This window comes from Acanthochromis polyacanthus, chromosome 1 (genome assembly GCF_021347895.1).
Source record: "Acanthochromis polyacanthus isolate Apoly-LR-REF ecotype Palm Island chromosome 1, KAUST_Apoly_ChrSc, whole genome shotgun sequence".
NCBI lineage: Eukaryota > Metazoa > Chordata > Actinopteri > Pomacentridae > Acanthochromis > Acanthochromis polyacanthus.
This window is the reverse complement of record NC_067113.1, coordinates 14,316,417-14,339,427: the sequence shown is the minus strand read 5'-3', so window position 1 is coordinate 14,339,427 and position 23,011 is coordinate 14,316,417. Positions and strand designations below refer to the sequence as shown.

Here is a 23,011-nt window from a genome sequence, read left to right as displayed (position 1 = left end):
AGAAGAAGAGCTGCTACTGTAGTGCCCTCCGGCCTTACCCTAGGCAAGCCAGCATGATTTTTTTCCAAAACTACCTCCTCCTTACAGAACCTGTAAAACCATCTACTCAGCTTTTTGATATTATTTATTCATTTTATTTTAATGTTTATTTGGCAGGGACAATACATACAACATTGCCACAAAAAAGAGAAAATGCGATTCATATAAGACATCTAGCTTCAGCTAATTTGCGGTCTTTGTCTCTGGTCAGGCATTTAAAATACAATGAAATATACTAAATACAATTTAAAAATACAATGACACAAATACAGTGAATAATACAATAAATAAAAACAGTTGCAGTTGGCAATTACTGATAAAAAGCTAAGTTGAATTTAACACTGAACATTAGTAAAATGCTGTTATGTTGACAGTGACTTGTAAGAAATTAATGTTCACAATTCTGCTGCTGCATGAGCCAGTATTTCACTCTAAACCTCTTCAATTCTATTTGGGATTTAATTTCTGATGGTAAGGAATTCCATAGGGGTGTACTTTGCACTGATAGAGATAATTGGCTAAATGTTGTTCTGCATCTTGGAATTTGGCGGTTCTGCTTGGTTCTGCTGCTTGTCATTGTGCTGGAGCTGTCTGTCGTTTTAAAGATCTGAAACATCACTTATGGGGCCAGTCTATTTAAACAATTAAAAATCAACTTTTAGGAAAGAGAACTTTAAACAATTGGAAAAAGTCAACATATTGTATTTTTCAATAGTGATAGATGATGGCATTTGATTAGTTTGCATAATATCACCACAGGTCTCTAGCACATGATTAAGTTAATTGGTATGTATCATTTCTTTTTAAAATGTATTATTGTTTAATTTGACTGGTCATTATTCTCACTGAACTGCCAAGTTGAAGACAGCAGGACCTTTTGGAGCGACTTTGACATTCACGTCAACTTCCAGGTCAATGACTATTGAGCTTCAGTGATTAAGGGCCCCCTTCCAACATGCATGAACAGACGCGTGTGCCCACACACACTCAGGCTGTTGCTAAAATTCATATTGCTCCTTTGTATTTGTTCAGTAGCTCAATATGAAGGCATTGTTTAGTATTGATTGTCATTTTAATTTCATTTGCCTAACATTGATTCACATTAGATATGTGTGCTTGTCATGCAGAGTTAGGTGAAATCCAATTTCAACTTGAACCCTTGCCCTAAACAGATGGAGGAACCGTTTTTAAAAAAAAAATGAGCAAAAAGATTTTAATTTAACCCTCTCTTGTTTTGAGGCACTCATATATATATATATATATATATATATATATAGACACACACACACACACACAACAATGGGATCCGTAATCTTGTATCAATGTGTTTTAATGGCAAATTTTCTAATTCTTCTTTTTTTCCCTCTTAACTTCCTCAGGTTCCTTTCTTTGGGCCTCTATTTAATGGCGCCATCGTCACAGGGACACTGCTGCCAAGCTTAGTACGGGCCACCTGTATCAATGCCAGCAGAGCTGTCAAGTCCCGGCTGACTCTCTACCAGAGCTTGTATCCTTTAGCCCTCGAGCCTTCTGCTTCATTTACGCTTCACCATTCTATACAGGGAAAGCTCATCAGAGAAATGCAACAATTAAAAAAGATCAACTACTCAAACAGCTGAGATCATTAAGGTTATGAGCATAGATTTAGCAATATTTTTGTGATTATTCCATTAGGTGTAAAACATCAGTAAGCTTAAGTTTTCAGTACCCCATTTGGGTAAATTCATTGAGACATGTGGCGTGCTTGTCACGTTAGCCAGTGTGCACAGCTGAGTGCTGACACTGATCTTTATGGGCTACCTGATTTACATACAACTATTAGACCCGGGCTGTTTCACAGCCTGGAGCAACATGGGAGGTTGTGGTGCTGTTTTGGGTATGAGCACAGATAATGTGTCATCATCTATCACTGCTGTTTTATGGAGGACAAGGAGAGCCAGAATAAAAGCACTATCAACAAATGCATACAAGTGCATACAGACACACACGCACTCACTCTCGTCCCTCCACCCATTCATCCAACAGTGTGCCGTTAAGAGCCTGACTCCAGCTGTAGTTGTCAGTTGGTTTAAAGAGAGTGTAATTACCAATGGAGATGAATTAGCATGTGAATGCCAGCAGCACAGAGTTGGGGGGTGAGATGGGGGGCAGAGTTGGGATGGCCCCTGGAGGGGGAAACCTGATCTCCCTTAACGCCCCGCTCCTCCTCGGACAGCATGTACGGCACAGCCTCACCAGAACCACGCTGCCCCTCTGGCGGTTGCTATAGAAACCTCCCCCAAGGAGGTTTCATTTGGGTGGAAGACTAGAATCTATTGGTTTTAATACACTGGCATATTTCAAAAACGTATTGTCTTTAAATTATTATCCATGTATTATAACTGTTTGCAACAAAGATTTTGGATCTTTAATTACACTGCAACACATACTGCATGGGGTATGTGTAAGTATGTGTCTGTATGCGTTTCACAGTGCATCACATCGCCTGGCCCCCCACCCCAATATCAGGCCTTGTCTGTCTGTCCCTCGGGGCATCCTGAGTGACAGATGTCTGTTACCCGACGCCAAGTGAATTAGCCCAGTGTGACTCTGAGTGCCAGAGGGGGGCCAGCCACAGGCCTGCCTGCCTCTGTGAGCCTCGGGGAGTGGGGGAGGCGAGGGGGGAGTTACAGGCCTATGCTGGGCCACAAAAGCCTCACCTGGCATTCCTTAGCAGAGGAGCAGTCGGCACAAAGGCATGATCTATGAGAGGAGATAAGCGCTGCCTCTGGAGTTCTGGCACTGATAGGTTGCCAGGCCTGACGCACTCCAAGAGAGTAGATGAATGAATGTGCCAGGCAAAGCTCCCTGCCAAAATAAATATCTGCATGTCTGTCTGCTGTGTGTCAGCCTAGCTAGAGAGCCTGCGAGGACAGAGGCAATGTATATACTTATGAGTAACACAAGTGTTTAGTGTTAAGTGGTAACTCAAGGTTTTATATTTCAGGAGAATTAGTCTCACTGACTGTCCTGAGTGACACAATGTCCAGCGGTGGCATGAACCAGACGAGTGCCAGGTGGAATTACTCTTTTAGATGCTTTGATCATTGAATTTGCTGTTGTATTACTTCAGCCTTTGCACTTCTCCCTCTTCATCTGTTTCAATTCTTCCATCTTCTTAGGATATGCAGCTCTTTACCTTTCACAGGTTGGAACAATGACCCAGCCTCTTTTTTTCAGGATGTGTGTTTTTTGTGTGAGATGAAAATCCTCATCCTTAGTTTACCCCTTCACAATGCCTTAACAATCCACAGGCTGCTCTCTGCCTGTGAGGCCACTCTCCAAGGTAATTAGTTGAATATTTCTTCAAAGAGAAGCTATATGACCCCTGTGTGTCCAGATAAAAGGCCAGTATGGCTCTGCAGCCCCCTCTCTCGCTCCGTCACAAGGCTCGAGAGGACTCCAGCAGTCTGCTGCAACGCTCACAGGATCTCTCAAGCTAATAGGATTTGATATTGAAAAATGACCACCAGCAGCATTTTCAGAAAATACACACAGATAGGCTATGAAAGTGTTTTTCAGATGGATACCACCCCTTGCTATCTTTCTCCCATCACATCCTGTGGCTCTCTCTCTCTCCTTTTCCTCTGTCTTTGATTTGTAAAATCTGCGCAGTTGCATATGCCTTCTTGTCTTGTGTACAGCTTTTAATGTCAGTTAGAATCTGTCTCTATCTCTTCTGTCAGGACACAACCTTGGCCACATAGGCACCATAACACAAGCCTCTCATAATGTGTCATTTATTATTTATATGCCTGATACAAAATGCAGCTGGTCTGGCTTTATGTTCTAAGTGTATTGTCTGCAACTTGTCTGCCCTTCACAGCTGCATAGTGAATACTTATGACCACAAAACATTCAGTCTAAAGCAACTTGGATTTTTATTAAACCACAATTGTTTTTATTGATTTATGAACAAAATAGTTGCATAAGTGAATATCATTTTGCACTTCTGTTATTGGAGCTTATCACTTTACACACAAAGTGTATGACGTTGGCTCGAAACAGATGACGGGTTTGTTTGTGTCACCTGAACCCACCCTGTACCTGGGTGGCTTTCCTGTCTGGTGCCATTTACGGTATGATGAAGATCCTTCATACTGTCACTATAGAATAATGTCTTCATCCAGAAGGTGGGATTCATTTCTCTCTTCAACAAGCACTTGAGTTTGATGTGCCATCCATCAGTCTTTGTGATGGGGTATTGTTAAAGGTAAAAACTGTGTGTGTGTGTTGGGGAGATGGCAAGTTACTAATAGGTGAGACAATGCGAAACTGACCTTGATTCAGAGACATAGCCTCCCTACTGGACAGAATCAATAGCTTTTGCACACTGCCCTTCGTCCCCATCCTCTGCTCTGACACACAAGTAAACACACACACCCACACACGCACAGATCCATCTCCAGGCAGCGATCAATAACCATAATCTGTTTCTGCCCATCGCCAGTCATGCGAGCCAGGCTTTTAGGTGGCGTGTGTGTGTGAGTGTGTGTGTGTGTCTGTGTGCAGTAGCAGAAAGAAGGGAGGGAGGCTTGATCCTTTCAGTGGAACCCAGAAAGCTGCTGAAGTCTGTCATGTTCCCTCACAGGCTCATGTGAGCATATCTGCAGTCCCCCAGCTCCCAGTGGCCAAAACTAGATGTACATAATTTCAAAGGATGTATACTGAAAACATAATGGATATGAAATCCTGTATGCACCCCTTTGTGTGCTGTTGCTGCATCTCCAGACGCCGTCATAATTATTACAGTCTCTGCATTGACAGTGACATATTCTCACACCCCTTCTGAGCAAGTCATTGTCCCACTCTCACCGTGTCTTTGTCTGACAGCAGCGTCTTCTTTTGTGTACTGTAAGATTCTTCACCTAGCGGAGATGAAAGTGCGCCTGTATGCATGATAGGGTGTCATGAATAGGATCTGCCATGTTAGTGTTGTCTCACATGAATTATTTAGCATCGTTGATAGGTCTAATTTGCCAGCTGTTGTGCCATAACTGTCGGCAGTCTCATGGATAATACTCAGCAGTCTATATCACTATGGAACACAGTGCTTGACTGGGCACAGTGAGACGCCAAGCTAGTCATTATATGCAGGGTTCGTGTGATGGTCTGAGCTGATGTGAGCATAACTAGCCAACTTCCTGTTCCTTTGGAGCAGGTCTGACCAACTAAAAGTAATTTGTGAATTAGTAGAGGGCGACACCTTGACTTGTTGCATGATTTTTAAAATTTCCAGATATGTGTTATATTAATGGCTGCAAGACCTTTAGCTGGAGGCTAAAAATGTTGGGTGAGTAGGTAGTTGGAGGGTAGGTTGAGGGCCAGTTCTGAGTTGAAGTGTCCCTGCTTGGAGTTGGCAAGAGGAACTTGGGCGGAGGCTGGCATTGGCTTTGATAGGAGTAGTTGAGAGTTTACGCAGTATTTGGGGGGGCTACAAAGAGAGGAGGGGTCTCTCTCCCACTGAATGTTTTAACCTAATCCCATTATCAGTGTAGCGCACTGCCTCCCATCTCGTCCCCCTCCTTGTCCCTGCCCCCTCCCACCCTTCTCTCCAGCTGACCAGCTGTTCCTGCCGGGACTCACGACAATGTTCGATGTGTTCAGATCACTGAGTACCCCCCCCCCCCCACACACACACACACACACACAAATGAACAGAGCGCAGTCCATGCACAAGCAAAGCAATTGCCAAGCCCATTGCTGGAGCCTAGGAAGGCCTAGAGGGAGGAGGGTGTTAGTTAGGCAAGAGTGGGGGTAGCTTTGGGGGTGTGGAGGGGGCAAGCACAGGCCTGTCAAACCAAGAGCCCTGACTCAGGAGGCAACCCAGCTCGGATGGCATATGGCGTCTAGCTTCATACAACATGCAAAAGTATTCTCTCCCTTCGCCCCCTCTCATCTACTCCCCCCTCTCCCTGTCTCCCTCTCCTGCTGCTAATGCAGAATGACTCATAGCATTACTCATTTTTTTCCTCCACTAGCCTCCCCCCACATTAGTTCCTCCTCCTCTTGCCACCCAGCCTGTAACAAAAGACGTACACTGCATGGCACCCACACCCTGAAAGCCCTGGGGGCCCAGCCCAGCCCAGCCTGCACTCTGGGGTCTGAGCTTCATGGGGGCCGCCCCTTTTAAACACAGGTAGAGCAAGCATGGAACCAGACGGCCAACAGCAGGGACCCAGAGCCCCGCCTGGGGTAGTGTACACACACTGCTGGTGTCAAACTGTTGTGCCTGTTGGTGTATGGCAGTTTTTGTTTGTATATATACTGAGCCGTGTTTATTTGTTGTGCCTCTGGTATTACAAACCCGCCGTACTACTTGTGCACCGATGTGCTTAATCGTTTGTGTGCACCAAGTGCCCTGTATGTGTAGAACTGCAGTGTTTCTGGCATGTAACTATTGTGTTTTTTATTCCTATTATTATTTTAGTCTGGTTCATCTCATTCATATTTATTCGTATGTTTACTTAAATTTGAACATTGACTATTATTGATGTATTGAATAATACCATGGAGCTTTTGAGTTCTTAAAATAATCTTGTTTTTATACAACGCGCAAAACAGTAAGAGACCATAGTTATCAGCTATCAGTAGTAAAAACTGCATAGCCTAGTGTAACCCAAAGAATTTCATGCTCTGTGTATTTTTAAACTTGAACCCCCACCCTCATGCCCCGCCTCTTCTCTCTCCGTCTGTTATGCATTCATGTCTGACATCTGTCTGTTTGTGAGCTGCAAAGTGAAAGCCAATTTTGTGTGAGATCACCTTCTCTGTCCCAACTAGGCATTGGTCTGTCGGGTAGAGATGCTTAAGAAAAAATATTACACTTGTGTATTGGATTTAATGTATTTTTGGCAATTGCATGACTTATCAATTATAGGAAATCTGAATAATTTTAAGTGTTTTGATATATATTTAAGTACAAATTATTTATAGATGATTTTCACTAAAATCAAAGTGGGTTCAAAGTTTTCTGAGCTTTGTTCTAATGGTCTGACAAAATATTTTAAGTGAAAGCAAATTATCATGTGTAAGGAATTTCTAAATTCCCAGGCAACTTTTTTTTCTATTGACAAACAAAAATACAGCACGGAATTTTCTGTTTGCTTGGAATTTTTAAATAATACTGCTTTGTCTGTTGCAAAAGAGAAAAAAAAGGTTTTAAATGTCATACTGCCTCTTCTAGAGAATAGTGTTCTGTTTGTCAAGTTTTTTTTTTTTGGCTTAATTTAGCACATTTCCACAGATTAAACAGTCAAATAAGATAGCTTAGTTCTTATTACATTGTTATTATTTGGACCAGTGAATTTCCTTTTCAAATAGGCCATTAATACGTTGGGGAATAGCTGTGACTGTGTTTAGCTGGATATCAACATTACTCTCCAAAAATTCGACAAATATCTTTAGTCAGTATCAACAAAAAATGTAATGGCTGTAATAACTGTCTTGCTGATAAGTGTTTGGACCCATGGCCAAGATACCCTGACCCCAGTGTCACCACTGAACCTCGCACTGACTGCTCTGCTGTTGAGAAGACATGTTCATTGTGATTGATGTGTGATGCTGCTGCTTCTAGCTCGGGTGTAAAAACCTGTCTGTCTGCTTTAAGTGATTAGCATCCAGCTAGCCATTCCATCTGTTACCCCTAGCCCTGTTTAATTAATGAACTTTCTTTTTCCACCCCACAGCCAGCCAGTGCAACACTAAAGCAAAAAAGCTGTTAGCCCTCTCAGGTTATCCAAATGGATGCGTGTTCTTACCCCCCCCCCCCCCCCCCCCCCCCCCAATGGGTGCGTTCTCATTGATTAGTTATGTTTTGTTTTCCCCTCTTTTGTCTCAGGGTTCTTGAAGGGAGGGTTAATGAGCTTTCCTGGCAAGCAGCAGAGCTTGGAATCTGGGGAAAAATGGGAATAATTTTGTTGTTTTTTTGTTTTGTTTTTTGTGATGGACTTGGCAGAGATGTGAAGCCTCGTGCCACTGTGTGTGTTTGTGTCTATGTGAATGATGATGTGTGTTTGTTTGGATTTGTATGAATGGCTTTGAGGCGGGGTATATTGCATTTCGTCCCTGCTGGTCCATTATTCCTCTTCAGAAGCAGGGAATCTGGAACACTCTTTAACAGTCGGGTCTGTCACTATTCATCCTTCAGCCATCTCAGAAAAACTCTTGTCCTGTCCTCTTTTTACCACCAAGTAGTTTCTCTTTCTCTTTATGTCCCCTCTTCCTTCCGTGTCTCTTGCTACAAGGCAGTGGACAGCCTTTTGTCCAGCTAAAGCTGCCCTCTTTTGTTTGTGCGGCCTTTTTTATCCTTGTGCTAATCGCCATGGTCGTGTGCCTGAGTTGGACCCCATATTTCACGCTCAGCTCTCCTTTGTTTGACACACCGCCCCTGATAAGAATCCCAATTCTAGGGCCTCTCTGATATTGAAATCCAACAGCGGCGTAGAAAGAGCCTTCAATCATCCATTATCTGTGCTTCAGTGATTACCATTCAATCTCGCGGGGTCCAGGCTCCTCATCACCGGCCCCAGAGCTGAGGCCGTCCCCTGAAAGAACCCGCATCCCTTAACGCCTGTGTCACATTCAGGCATATCCATAGATATTTCTGACGCCGTCTTGAGACAGCCCCACATTGAATGCTGCTGGGAAATGTCAGTGAAATGTCACTCGTCGTTCTCCGCTGGAATCTCTTGGTCTCTGATGTGGCCCTGGTTTTTGGAGACTCTTATGAAGACACCTTGTGACATTATTGGGTGTCTTTGTCCCCAAATGGCCATTAAATTTTCTACTCTCCTTTTTTGTTCAGAGTCTACGATTGCTCTTTTTTTAATCCATAAGGCTGCATGGCTTTTAATGTTGCAGACTTAATTGGCTGTTTTACGAAGGAATTAGTTGATTATTTATAAGTTGCACATTAATGCCTCTTTAAATGGTTCAAAGGCAGTGTCTGCTCTTCTGCTGGCCTGTGGCCATTGTTCTCTTTCAGAGGATGTCCTTGTGCCTCGCAGCATTTGCATTTTTGCACTAAATGGAATTTTCTGCATTGACAGACAGGCGAGACAAACAAAGCAATAACAAAAACAAAACATTTAAGTGTGCATCGCTGTGCATTGTCTGCCTCTTCTTACAGAGAGCAGCCTTTGATGTGTTAATACTGATAGTCTGTGTTTCATTGTCAAGTGGTGGCTGTGGCTGAAAGCGAAGCAGTGAGAAATACTGTTCAATTCTTCCTGTGTCTCTGCACTGCAACAGGCTGTAATAATATTGAGCTTAATGTCAAGCAAAGAAAAAGTATTTTTGGTTGTAGAAGCATGCCCAGCACCGTCTTACCTTCTTACCATAAAGCTTAGGCCTTTTGTCGCACAGTGTGTCATACATTCATACAGTATGTGAGTGTCATTTTTGTTTTCATCATTCCACCTGTGTATTCTTGTTGTTGTGTTTAAAATGTAAGAAAAGCTTTGTGCAACAGACGTCCACTTACCCAACGCTCAATGTTTTGATACACAATAGCTCTCAGTACCTTTGTTTAATGTAGCGTACACATCTTCATTAGTTATGTATAGCTTCTAATTACTATTGATGAGTCTCTAGCTGATTTGGGTACAAATCTATAGCTTTTGTTATTCTAATGAGTGTTATTTACCCTCAGATCTCCAAGCCAGGGGGCTTTGGAATGGGGCTTTGTGCAGGCAGATATAGCTGGGCCCGCTCAAGCTACACCCACTTGTTTTTGTATCTGCCGACTTTGACAAAATCCAGTTTCCCTCCCCCCACATCATCACCCGTCTGTGTGGATGTATAGCACTTCCCGCTCCTCCATCTGTTTTTGTCCACCCATGAAAAGGTCCATTATAATCTGCAGGATGCACAGTTGACGTGCTGCGAGCTATGCTTTAGCCAATCAAGGCAGTGCACCGAACTTAGGCCATGAATCCAAGGGGCCCGAACCCCTCCTCCAAGTTCATTTTGATTATGTGGGGTCTCTGTCAGAGATCTTCAGTTGAACAAGTTTTTATAACAACATTGTCTCCATCATCCCTTTTCCCAATAAAAGCATCCAATCTGAATGGGGCTCTATGCATGCCTACTGGATGATGGCAGGCTCCTGATTAACCCTGGAGTGACTAGCTAATGTCATTGAAGGAGGGCCACCTGGCTGTGAGACTGTACAGTCAGCTGCCACTGAAGGGCCAAAATAGGAGACGACCAGGTGTTGGGCTCCAGCCCCCCTAATTGTTACCATGTAATAGCCTGCTTGACTGCACAATATAGCCCAGGGGCGAGGATTAGGAAAAAGCTGTTGCCAACACAGAAGTCTATTTTCTTTTTTGCCCAAGGTTTTGTGTGTGGGTTTCTCTGTTTGTGCATGCTTATGTGCGTATACATATTTGCATCTTTCTTTACTATCCTCCACATTAAGTACAGTTAGAACAGGTATGAGGCTGGGCCTTGTTCAAGGCCATGTCCCAGCTACTTACTAACTCAGAATGTTAGTTCCAGGTGTACATTGCTATAAACTCAGAAAGTGAGCTCTTTAAAAGATGAACTGACAGAAACTCACTGCAAGGAGAAACTTAAAAAAACCTTATCATCTTGCAGAAATATTTGCATCACACCCTTGACCCTTCAACAACATTTTCATTCATCATTATTAACACCATTTTGACAAATTAGCATGAACAAATTGGCCTGATCATCTAGTATGTACATTTTAGATGAGTACAAATTTCATTGTAATAACAATGGCATGAATTAAAAAATGTCCAAAATGCAAATACGGGGGCAAATGAAACCACTTTTGCCCCCAAGTAACTAACCCTCTGTGTCCTGTGCATTCGCCACAGATGTGATCATATGTAACCTGGTGCTAATCATTATCATTCCCGCTAAATGTCTGGCATTTTGCACAAGGCCAGGCAGCCTAATTGATCCAATGATCCTTTCACAGAGGGGGCAATGGGAGAACAAAAGACTTTATGTTTAGTATGTCTTAGTGGTGAAGTAGGCAGAGATTCTTGGCGTTAATGCATCACGGTTATTCTGTTGCACATGCCACAAGCATCATTAAAATTGCAGAAGCCTCTGTTCATTTTGTTTTAATATTTCATCAGTACTTGTCTGAGCAGTGTTATCGTAGGGTTAAAATCAGAGTAATTTGGCATGACCCAGAGTTGGCAGACTACTCCTGCAATTTAAGTGCCAGGCTGTTTTTGCACATGTGTCAAATAGATTATAGAACATCAAGGTAGTTTGATTGCTGCCATGCTTTGAGGTGGGTACAGGTGGGCAAAACCTGCGTGTGAGTTCGTAAGCTGATAATAATTATCACGCTCTAAATTTCATCATAAGAGCAGGAAGAAAGAGAAGGTGAAATGCCTTATAAGTTGTCAGATTTCAATCACAGTCCAGGTTCGGCATGCCCTTCCCTGTTTCATCTTTGACTTTTTATTAAAAGTTCAAATTGAGATCAGATAGATGCTATTGCTCCCTGTCTCGACTCTAAACAATTCAAATTTCAGGAACTGGAGGAAAAATATGACACATTCACCCCAGATAACTCATAAGATGCCCACCTTTGTCCTGACCTAATAATGTTTCCAGAGGGCGCAGACATTCATGTCACTCTGGTCATCATCACTGACAAAGGAGACCTTCAGAGAGAACTCTCACCCAGCCCCTCACCGAACTGTATCTGTTAATCTTCATCCTATCAGCCTTTTGTAGCTCATCTTATTATGACTTTCTGTTAATACACAGTGGAGGCCTGTGTGACTGTCTGGCTATAATGGGTCTGTGTTTGATTAATCATGTCGATCTTTTGTGTTTCACATCTAAGGCTGCTGTGTTAGGACTCATCAATGGAGGCCAGAGTCCTTTGAAAAGGAGATTGGTTACAGACTCAGCTCATCTGAATACACAAGCCCGGGAGGCTTTGATGGCAGTCATGTTGTGTTGAGCAAACCATGCTTCAAAAAATTATGATGTCATCAGGTATCTTGCGTCTCTGGCGTGTAAGGATGACTTGTTGCTTCACCATTTATATTCTGTGAACCTCCAACAATCATGTGGTTGTAACATAGTTTAGGGGTCAACATTGACCTTGGTGTAGGTGCTGCACTTATGATTTGTTGTGAAGAAAAAAATCGATTTTTAGTGTCCCCCAGTGGAATGGTGGGCTGCCAGAGACTTGAGAAAATGGGTGACTACTTCCTCCAGTCACCTCATAAATAACCCGGTCATGCCAGCTAGCAGACATCAGATTTTGTCTGCAACTGTGGCAAACCTGTGTGAAATCACTGATGGGCAGTGATGATGTCACAGGTTAGGAGTGATGTCACAGCCATAACTCCCCATCCTGCTGTCTGAATGCCAGATGGACGGTAGAGAGGTGTGGAGGTTGGAGCTTAGAAAGCTCTTTCTGTAGGAAAAGTACCCCTCAGGAGATGTCATTAACCTGGGCTTACTGTTTGACCCAGCTCCTGAACTCCTTTATCCTGGACTCACTAATTAGACTACTTGTTAAAACTCTCTGAAACCTGCTATTCCTCAGGAGCATCTGATGTTGTGAGAGTCTATGCTCACCCAGAAAATGGACACACAAACACCTCCATTCAACTTAATGCATCTGTGACACATTCAGGCATTTTCTGTTCTGGTGTTACAGCTGTCTACAGCAAAGAAGCTGTTTAATGAGACACCAGAGTTTGAGTAGCTGCTATATAAAACAGGAGTGGGGCACACACACATATACACTATACATACACGCTCTCACTTTATCCATCTCAATCTGTTGTTCCTTCCCACTCTGCCATTATTCCTGCAGCCAGCTTTATTGCCACATTCACCCTCTCTGTCCCTCTCTCTTTCCCTCTCTGTCTCTCCATCTTAATGTCTTCCTCTCCGTTTTCCCATAATCACCTCACACCTCTGAGGGCCTTTGCTGAGACGAGCTTCACACCTCAACCCTCACTGTGACAACAGGTACCGCTGGCACTCACTGCCTGGCCTCTCTCCAATCAACACCTGCTCGGCTTTATCTCTCTTTCCTTCCTTCCTCTTTTCCATCTTTGTCCCCTCCCTCTTTTATATCTTCACCTTCTTCCTCCATAGTCATATCCCTTGCTTTGGTGGCTCCAACAGTCCTTTGCCCTGTGTATTCCAGTCCTTTTCCCTTGACAAATGATGCAATTTTTCTGCCCCTTATCTCCTTTTCTGCATTGAGTCACAGTTCATCCACATGCAATCTGATTTGTTTCTCCATACCAATACCTCGTGGAGATTGCACTCTGTTCTTGATTCACTAATCTGCATTCATTACTTCGTTTAAATCCCCAAACTAATGAGAATTAGCAATTGTTTATATGCAAGTAATTTTAAAGTGTACCTCCTTTTGCTACCAATCTTTTTTTAAGTTCACTTTTTCCTCTTAGCTCTCCACCTAAACATGAAACTTAACCTCCTAATGTATCCTTAGGGTTGGTTAGCATCTGTGTGATATGAGGCAGTACTGTTTAGAGTTTCCATTTGATATGGAGAGTCGGGGTACTCTGCCTTTAAACAAAAAGCCTAATGGCCACATCTTCTTTTTACCCTGTTTGCACCGGCACCCCGGCACAACCAAGCAGCCCCCCCAAACCTTTCCTCTTAACAGACCAATTATGTGACTGCTGGGAGTCAATGGCACTGTGAACTACTCCTGCGCTCCTCTCCTCACCAAGGTCAAGCTGATTGGCCCAGGTTAATGGGCAGATGTGGGGCTAAGAGAGGAGGGGGTCAAGCACCTAGAGGCACTCTCCACCTCATCTCTAAACTGTCCCTCTTCACTACAAGAGCCCCTTTTTCCACCACCGCTTCTACAAACAGGATTAACCTTGGCTGCTGCCATGGAGGCCCGAGGACCAGAGTAGTGGTTTTGTCCCTGTGCATGGCAAAGATGTTTTTAAGGGGCATTTAATATTTTTAGAATTTGTTTTTAAAATGTTTTTTTGCTAAAACTTCCAGAGTCATAGGATTAGATGGTCAGTTATGTACCCTCTCTGTGGAGACTCAAAACAAAGTATACACTGACTGTGGCTTGGTTGGGTACAGATAGTTATTTTTAACTTAATTGAAGTCCTTGTTAGACTAACATTCCTTCACAGACAGTGTTTCTTTGGGTATGCTCCAGAAAGGACAATTTCATTTAGTAGACACTTTTGTCATGCATACATACAACACGAGGTAGTCAGGCAAGACAGCACTAAGGACATAAGGATCCCCACTGGACAAGTGCACCTTGACCAGGATTCGAACCACCAATCTCTTGTATCAAAGTCAGGGATGCTATTCACTGAGCTACCCAGCTGTTCTTATAAACTGAAAAACTTCTATTGCCAACCATGTGAAAGCAGTATCTTGGCTTCACAGCTGATCTTGTGGCACTCTTTATTATTCTTTTTTCTGTCTTCCTATGCCTCGGGGCCAACAACCACTGTGGCTGAAGACATTAAGTTGTCTGTTCATCTGTACATCCATCTGTACATCCATCCGTCCATCCATCCCATTATTGTGAATGCAATAAATCATTCACGCCTTGAGGAAATTTCTTCATATTTAGGGCAAACTTTCGCTTGGAATCAACAATGAACTGATTAAAATTGTTGGTCAAAGGTCAAAGATTTATACACTAATTATGTGTACTGGGATCAAATGATGAAGTGATTACATTTTGTATCCAAAAGGTCAAAGATCAGCTTCACATGATGATGTTCTGCAAAAGCATTTTTCTGGCCATTATTCAACATCTGAACTCAGGCACAGAAGAGGAGATTGTGACCATATTTGTGATTGTGTAGATCTTGATAGGTGTGAGGCATCCTTGTTTTAGAATTTGTAGCTTTTTTTTTTTACAGCAACATCCCTAATCTCAAAAGGTGAAGACTGCATGTCTTTAACTGAAAGTAATTAACTGCAGTCATAAATGTCAATACAGTGATCATTTAAACTGTTAAAAAATACACTGTTATTAAATTCCTTCAAAGTCCTCAATATACGTATTTGGGCAAACATGGATGTTAACTGCATTCAGCAGGAGTAAACAATTACAAGGCCCGTATTGTAATTTTAAGCAAAGACATTGCAGCTTTAGGCAGTACTCAATATGAAACTCAACATGAAGAAGACATCTTTGACAAAGGAGGAGGAGGAGGCCACCCTCCCTACACACATCATCTGACTTCTGTGACTGAGAAGTGGATAGAAATAGGGCTTAAGAAGTGAAATGTCAGTATGGGGCATCTTAAGACCCCTTCTAATGCTCCTTTGCCTAATCTGGACCGTCACCCCCTACGCTGCCTTATCAACAGATTAGCAGTGTGTGGGAGTCTCTATCACTGTCTGGCTTATTCACGTTGTTCATTTGTGCAATCAGTGCACAAATCGTCTTTCATGGTCTTTAATATGAATGTGACTATGATCTTCCATTTTTCATAATAATAAAGCATAAAACAGTTTTCCGATCTCAGATTTTGGCAAGGCTACTCTTGGACTCAAGATCTGAAACCATCCTTGTCTCAACTAGTCCCGCTGCTCCAATATCTATACAATGATGCTGCAACCAACGCGATTCCCTGTTGGGATGGTATTCCTGAGGCGTCTAGCTTTATCTTGTCTTCACCAGATATAGCATGGATCTTCACTTGGTATTCACACTGAACAGTTTTTTTCCCCTCATTGTGGTCTCAGAATCACAGAACTAACATTGGCCAACTTCCAAAAGTTATTAGGTTTTCGGGTCATCTCCTCACCGCAACTCTTATTGTGTGATTGCTGAATTTGGATGCTAGTGATGCAAAGTTAAAGCTAATTCTAAAATCCAAAATTTTAGGGAAAAGAAAATGCATTTGTAGTTAATATGCTGAAGGATAAGCACAGTGTTGGTTGTAAGGAAACACTGGATGTAAAACATTCACTTTCAGGGCAACCTTTAGTAAAACAATGCTTTCTGATGCATAATCAGCCCTGTTGGCTGTGTGTGTTTAAAGGCTCTGTGTGTTTGAAGGATGTGTCAGAGGCCATTGGTGGTGTGAGGACTTTTGTCAGCGGGGAGTATGAGAACACAAAGACTGAGGCTAGATGGTCAGGATGCTGCTCTCCAGAGAGACACCAGTTCAGAGGTCAACTTAGGCTCTTTTGGGGAAACGCGAGTGTGGATGGAGGGTGTCAGTGTGTGTATTATGCACAAACGCCAATGTGAGAGCATGTGTATGTGTCCGGGTGTGCTGTATGGGGTTACACACAGCTCAAAATGGATCCCAGTGGACTGGCATTTTCAGGACAGGTCCCTGTGGATGGAGAGAGAAAAGGGAGCGAGATGATGATGAGGGTTGGTGGCGGTTGGCCGATGAGGTCCAGCAGGGATGCAGCAGCCTGCTAATGAAGAGCCATCTGAGGCTTCCATTCACCTTGAACATGGGCCACTGCAGCTGCCCTGACCTTGGCTTTGATCCACAAAGATGCTTGACCCCCACCATTCCCCCAGAGCTACCTCCCTGCCATCTGGACAGCACGCATGCATATGTATACATATGTGCGCACACCCACAGATGCATATGCATGCACACATATGTTGGTCCGTATATACATACACACGTCTACACAGGTAGCAGTAGTGGGACTCTGTGTCTCTGGTTGTCACACCTGCACTTACTTGCTACATGCAGCCATAAGTCACTGTCTTTGTCACCAGTAATGACAAAAGAAAGAGAGGGCAAGTCGGGGACAGGGTGAAAAGGGACCGTTTCCACTCAGACACATTATTGGATTGGATTTGTGCTCTTCTCTTTATAGCTACCACTCCCACCCCACCCTCATAACTCCATAACGACAACCTTCCAGCCTCCACATATCAGTCTCCTAACTAAAGTTGTTTTACATTAACTCAGAACTGGGAGGGTTCTTTTCTCATTACTATCCCAGTGGTTGCCACGCTCCATAGACATTACATTGGTTTCCCTCTCTTCTCCCTAATAAGAATGCAGCCGCTCGGAACATAGGGGTTCCTTGGAAATTCCCAAAGTGGTGCAACATGCCCTCCTCCCACACACTTGCTTGTCTTGCTTGTCCGCCCAGTTCAGCTGTAAATGACAGTTATGTCAAGGGTGACTTGAGTTGCAGTCCATCTGTGGAAATGTAGACCTGTCTGAATTTTCCTTTTTATATTCCATCCCTTGCTTTATGAGATTTTTTTATGGCACAAAATATAGTTGAGCCCTCTGTGATGCAGTAATACAGTTCATCAGGAAAGCTTTCATAGCAGGTAGCATTTTCAGAGAGTGTAATGTTTTATATGTTATCATCCACCTTTCTAGCCTCACAGACATAAAATGTTTTCCAGGCACTCATCAGCTGTAGCCTCAGCTTATTTTTTCCTCAGAAGTAGGTCAGTGTCAGCGGGTTTGGTGTCCGTGACATGGACATAGTCTTTGCGTCACTGTTCTGGACATGTCCCTTGATTAAGTTACTCCATGGAGGTAGCAGCATCTGTGCATATGCAGGGGAACAAGCTGTGCCCATGGCTTAGTAATTAGAGACAAGCATAAAAATGAGAGAGTGCCAGAGAGAAAGCAAGATCACCCCTCACTGTGCATCAGGTCTCATTTCTGTGCAGCAATTTTTTTACCCACAGATAGCATCGTACATTTACTTAAGTGAGCTGATTATGGCTCTCGCTTTCACTCATCTCCAAAATGCCTTTTATTAGTCTCCCTCCCTCACCACCTGTCTTTCACCACCGCTGCCTGTCATATTTTCTCTCGTCTCTTGATAATTCTACACTATCTCTCTTCATTTTATTCTTTGAAGTTTTTTTTCTCACCCACTATAATCCATTTGTCTAACTTGGATAGAGGGCAGCGGAAGGAAGTAGTGGAGGAGAGGCGTGTGTCAGAGTCGGGGAGAGCGTCTGCTCCAGCTGGAGTCAATATTTGCTTTAGGAATCTCAATAACAGGCCTGCAGTCATCTGCATCTCTGATAATGGACAGCCATATGGCTCTGTTGACCCACGCTGTGCCGAGGTTCTCTCTCCCTATCCTTCCTTGTTTTTCATTTATCGGCTTCTTTCTAAGTTGTCTCATTTCTTTTCATCAAGTCCTTCCTTCCCCTATATTTTGTCCTCTACTTATCAAGTCTTTGGGCACATTTTGTTCTTTTTACAAACATCCTTTCTCTCTATCTGTCATCCGCAAAAACCTGGATATGACCCACCTCACAGAGCTGTGACCCAAGTTTCCATGGCAGCAGAGCGCGGGATGCCCACTCTTTGTCCTACACTGTTTCCAGCAAGTGACAGAAAACAGTGACGTTGCATGTCTGGCTATGACTGGAAGACAGATATTGAGTTCCTGGGGAACAGCATTTACATGCTTAAAGTCAGTGCTGCTCTGCTTCTCTTAAATTGAAACGTTGCCACTGTGGAGAGTGATCAGTTAGATAACAGTTGACACATCTTACAGTCCACTTGCTTTGTCTAACTAATTTATTTTGTCCCCTTGTTCTCTCTTCTACCTGTGGTGGCAACCGTGAGCTTTTATTGAATGGATTTCTATGTGTTTTGTCCTGACAAATGTCCAAATCTTATGTGTTTATCCATGGCTCTCATTTTGCAGAAATGAAAATTCTAAAACAAATCACTGACCAGTGTGGACTGTTAATGTTTGCTTGTTCAGTGGAGTAGGTGAAGTCTTTGATTCTATAGAAAAATTGTTGATATTTAGCTTGTAGCACAATTCAATAGGCTGCAGATTTAGCCAGATTTAGCATTTCTGTAGCCCAAACTGTCCCCTTTAGCCCCATCCCACCCCTCCCCCTACTTTCTCCTCTGTCCTGTACACAAGCACAAACATGCATGAGCTCAAAAGGACACGAGACATGCTGGAAAAGTGCTGTGTGGATCAGTCTGAGTCACTCAGTTTGTTTCCCATTTACAGAGCCAGAACTGTGTGTGAACACCTGATTTTTTTTCAGCACATACAAATCACAAACAGCTAGTGGACTGAAAGGAGATATTCACTCTGTTTGACAAGAAACTGTATTAATTAGAATCACTGGATTTATGTTTTGACTTTTGATCCAGAATAAGTTGAGTATTTCTGTTTTTTTTATCAGTGGTATTTATCGTCTACATGTCAGAAGAATACTAATCAGGTTTTTTTTTTTTTAGTTCTTTGCTGTCAACAGACAAAACAAATTCATCCTTTTCTCTGTTTTCATGTTTTACTTTCCCCTTTGTGCTTTTTGTCTGAATCTGAAACTCTGAGCAGCTTGGCCATCGTACTCTCTGGTGTGTCCCGGCTCAGGTGCCCGTCATCCCCGCTTTGCCACGGTTCCCCTCAAAGCCATTGGTCATGGCTGCCTTGGCCCCTGCTGTGGCGGCATGTGCCCACGGCAGGCCCCCTGCCCAGTCACTGTCTCGTCCTATCTATCTAACCCAGACCAGAGCCACTCGGCCCAGTCCATCCTATCTCAGCTCAGCCTGGTACATCCTTGGCGGCAGCAACAGCCTAGTGTCACTCCACCCTGGCAATCAGAATGAGATGAGGGGGAGGTGGGCATCAGCGTTCAGTAGCCATAGCTGTGTGTGTTTTAGAGCGAGAGTGCATGTATTTGTCAAGCAATTTGTCAGTTGTCGCCTGTGACAGAAACATGGCCACAACAGACAGCTGAGAATAATCAGGCTCATTGTCAAACATGCGCTCACACACACTGCTAAATCTCAGAGTGCTTACTATCATTATGCCATCAGATAGACCTTTTTACTCCAGTAGTTCCGTCCACCATATTTTATCCCGTACTTGCCTCCATTCCACAACAGACTTAGCACGATATATCTATGATAATGATATGATAATGGCCATCAGAATGTTTTCCACCCTCACCCAGCAGCCATTTTGCAGGCCTATTTATTTATTTATTTATTGGAGCTTTCCCATTTCAAATCCAGCCATCCATCCTGCATGCTGGCTGCCCAGGCCCCAGTCACTGCTTGTCACTCTGAATTTCAAATGGCTCCAATTTTCCCCCTGATGGCACGGAGAAGTGGCAGGCAGCACATCGGGGAGGGTGGTCCTAGACATGCTGCCTGCAGCAGGGGTTCTATTAGAGAGAAGAGAGGGACGAGAGGCAGGAGAGAAGAGGTTTTGAGCATCACGCCAGTAGTGATGTATTCTGTCTTTCTTTTTTTTTTTATGATTATTTTGGAGACTGCGTTCTCATTTGGTGCTGTGTGGCATGGCTGATTGTTCCATCTTTGCTTCTGGCTGGGTTGCTGATGGTGGAGCTGTCCTGCCCTGGTGAAACCGGCTCTCACTCTCATAGCTCACTTTCACAGCGTGTGCAGTGCAGCACTGAAAAAATCTAACTGTTGTGATGATTTGTTCTAACTGTTGAACTGTGCAATGCGTAAATTGGTGTTTTTGTGTCTGAAATGTAATTACTTTGTTTGAAATCATCAGTTAAATTACAGGTAAAGGCTTTACCCATTGCCTTGTTGTTTTGTTCTCCCATATGCCATTATGTTTCCCTCTTTAACGAGACCTAACAAGCTATGAGGAGCGGGCACTCTACTTGGAGGCCATTGTTCAGAACCACAGAGAGGTCATGACCTTTGAAGACTTTGCCTCGCAGGTCTTCTCCCCCTCTCCTGGCTATCCGATAAGCGGGACAGGTGAGAAATGAACCACACTGCACCTCTATCCTCTTTCCACTCCATTTCTCTTTCTGTCTCTCTATTTCACTGCTGCTTCATTACTTTTTAGGCATTTTTCTCTTGTGCCTTCTCCTTTCTTCAGCATCTCTTTTCTTAACTCTCTTTAAATATCAGTCTATTCTCTTCCTTCACATCACACCTGTTTTCCCCATCCGCCTCCTCCTCCACCCCTCTCATTCTCTCCACTCTCCTTCCACGCCCACGCTCGCTGATGAATATCAAACGACGGGCCCTGGCTCTTCACGCTGTCCAACCGACTTCAAACACTCTGCTGTCTCCACTTCCCTAAGCCCCACTCTCACTACTTTGTTCATCTCTTCTTTATTCTAACTGCATCTTTCCATGCAATTACTGTCCTATGAATATAAGCAGCCTTTTTAAATGGCAGTTGCAGAGTGTGCGCATGTGTGTGTGTGTGTGTGTGTGTGTGTGTCTTCATGAGCTCATTCACCAACACTTAAGAGATCCGACCGACAAACAGCTCGCGGATGTCAGCACAGCACTCTTATCAGTCCATGATGAATAGAATGGAAAACGTGTCTTATCTTGTTCTTCCTACTTGTACCAGCTCTGATCGATCTGCAACAGCACTGAAATCAATACTGGATTGCACTTTTCCACTCTATTGGATCCCGACACACGTTCTGTTTTGACAAGGAAGGCACTCCACAATACCACACTGTAGATGCCTTGTCATTTTCAAATCTGTCAGGGCTTATATGTTTTGAAACTGGTTTTAGAGGGCATGCAGTATTTCTGTCGTGTTATGTGAGCATGTGAAAATTAACTGTCTACAATTTTTTATTTTCTTTTTTTTTTCTTGAGCGTGTGCCTGTCTGTGTGTGTGCTGGACTTCAGATACTCAGACAGCAGGTGTGATATTCAGGCAGGCAAGAGGATGTCAGCCACATTACCATACTGGTGGGCCATCTCTCCTGCAGAGGTGTAAAATCTCCCCGGTCTGACCTGTAGTCGCCTGCTCTCATCCTCAGCACAAAAACAGCACACAGCGAAGATACAGGGGAGGGGGAGTGGAAAGTCTTGTAACTGCCCAAAGCTCGGTCCTTCATGTCTGTTAGCTGATGCTGTGGAGTATTTCAACCACAGATTCCTTTGTTGTGGTTGCTCAGAAAAAAAAGGTTAGAGAGGTTAGCCAGAACTGAAAATGGAGCAGCATGGGACGCATGCTGCAGCTAATGTGAGAGGCCGTCACATAATGAAGTCTGTACAGTCGCTCATTCAATGCGAATGGCAGTTTGTATTTCTTCAGAATTGCTGCATGTTAACAGATTAATAGATTAATGTGAGGTTATGTGTATGTCTGTCCATTCACGTGCTATTCAGGACATACTTGACCCCGTGTAGCATGCTCAAATGCTCAAAACTGCTCTGCACGCCATTGTAACAGTGCTGTTGAGTGATTTAACAAATTATCTTCTTCTGGTCAATCCAATGTTTCTGAATACTCCTCGAGAGAAAATCTAGTCTTTTACCTTGTTGACATCGAATGTGTTTATATGCTAGAGGACACTTCATGGCTGAAATAAGCATTCAACTCCATAACTGAGCCTTTCTGCCTTAGAAACACAGCAGTCTCAAAAATATAGATTCAAGTTTGCACAGTTCTATATGTAGCAAACCTAAGGAGCCCATCTTGCCCCCGTCTTGCCCCACACAAGTTTACAGGATTGGTGGGACTTTCTGTATCACTATTTCACGTATAGCTGAAGTACATCACCAATCACCAATACAACTTGCCTTTGTGCAGCGTAGAGTAGTTTTACAATGAACAAAGATGTTCCAGTTGTCCTTAAGATACCGACTGTGACGGAGAAAGGGTGAGTGAAAATAGGAGGATGAACTTAAAAGATGTGCACACTCAAGGGGACACAATGGTGTAGAATTACATCTAAGCCATTTTAAGGTAGGAAGGGATTATTGTTACAGGAAAAAATAATATGTAACTGGGATACACAGTCATGAGTTTTAGAGGTTAAATCAACGAAGAAAAACTTTAAAACTTGGACAAGCATTATTCATACCCACAGAAATGTATGTCAGCTCTGCTAGATACCAAAGTATCCCAATATTTCAAATTTACAAGGATAAATTTTGTCATTGTAAATAAAAGTTTATGCTACGTGATCTAGAATCTCCTCTTTTATTTAGTTATATACATTTCAAGC

The 23,011-nt window shown here is 43.2% G+C and overlaps 1 protein-coding gene across 6 annotated transcripts in view; it reads left to right on the top strand.

The window, feature by feature from the left end:
* Positions 1-23,011, top strand: part of ralgapa2 (Ral GTPase activating protein catalytic subunit alpha 2) — a 109,314-nt gene that overhangs the window by 79,394 nt on the left and 6,909 nt on the right. For all 6 annotated transcript variants that reach the window (XM_051945789.1, XM_051945797.1, XM_022192467.2 and 3 more), the window contains 2 exons: positions 1,419-1,546; positions 20,662-20,783. In XM_051945789.1, the coding sequence (XP_051801749.1) occupies positions 1,419-1,546; positions 20,662-20,783 (250 nt within the window). The remainder of the gene's footprint in view (positions 1-1,418; positions 1,547-20,661; positions 20,784-23,011) is intronic.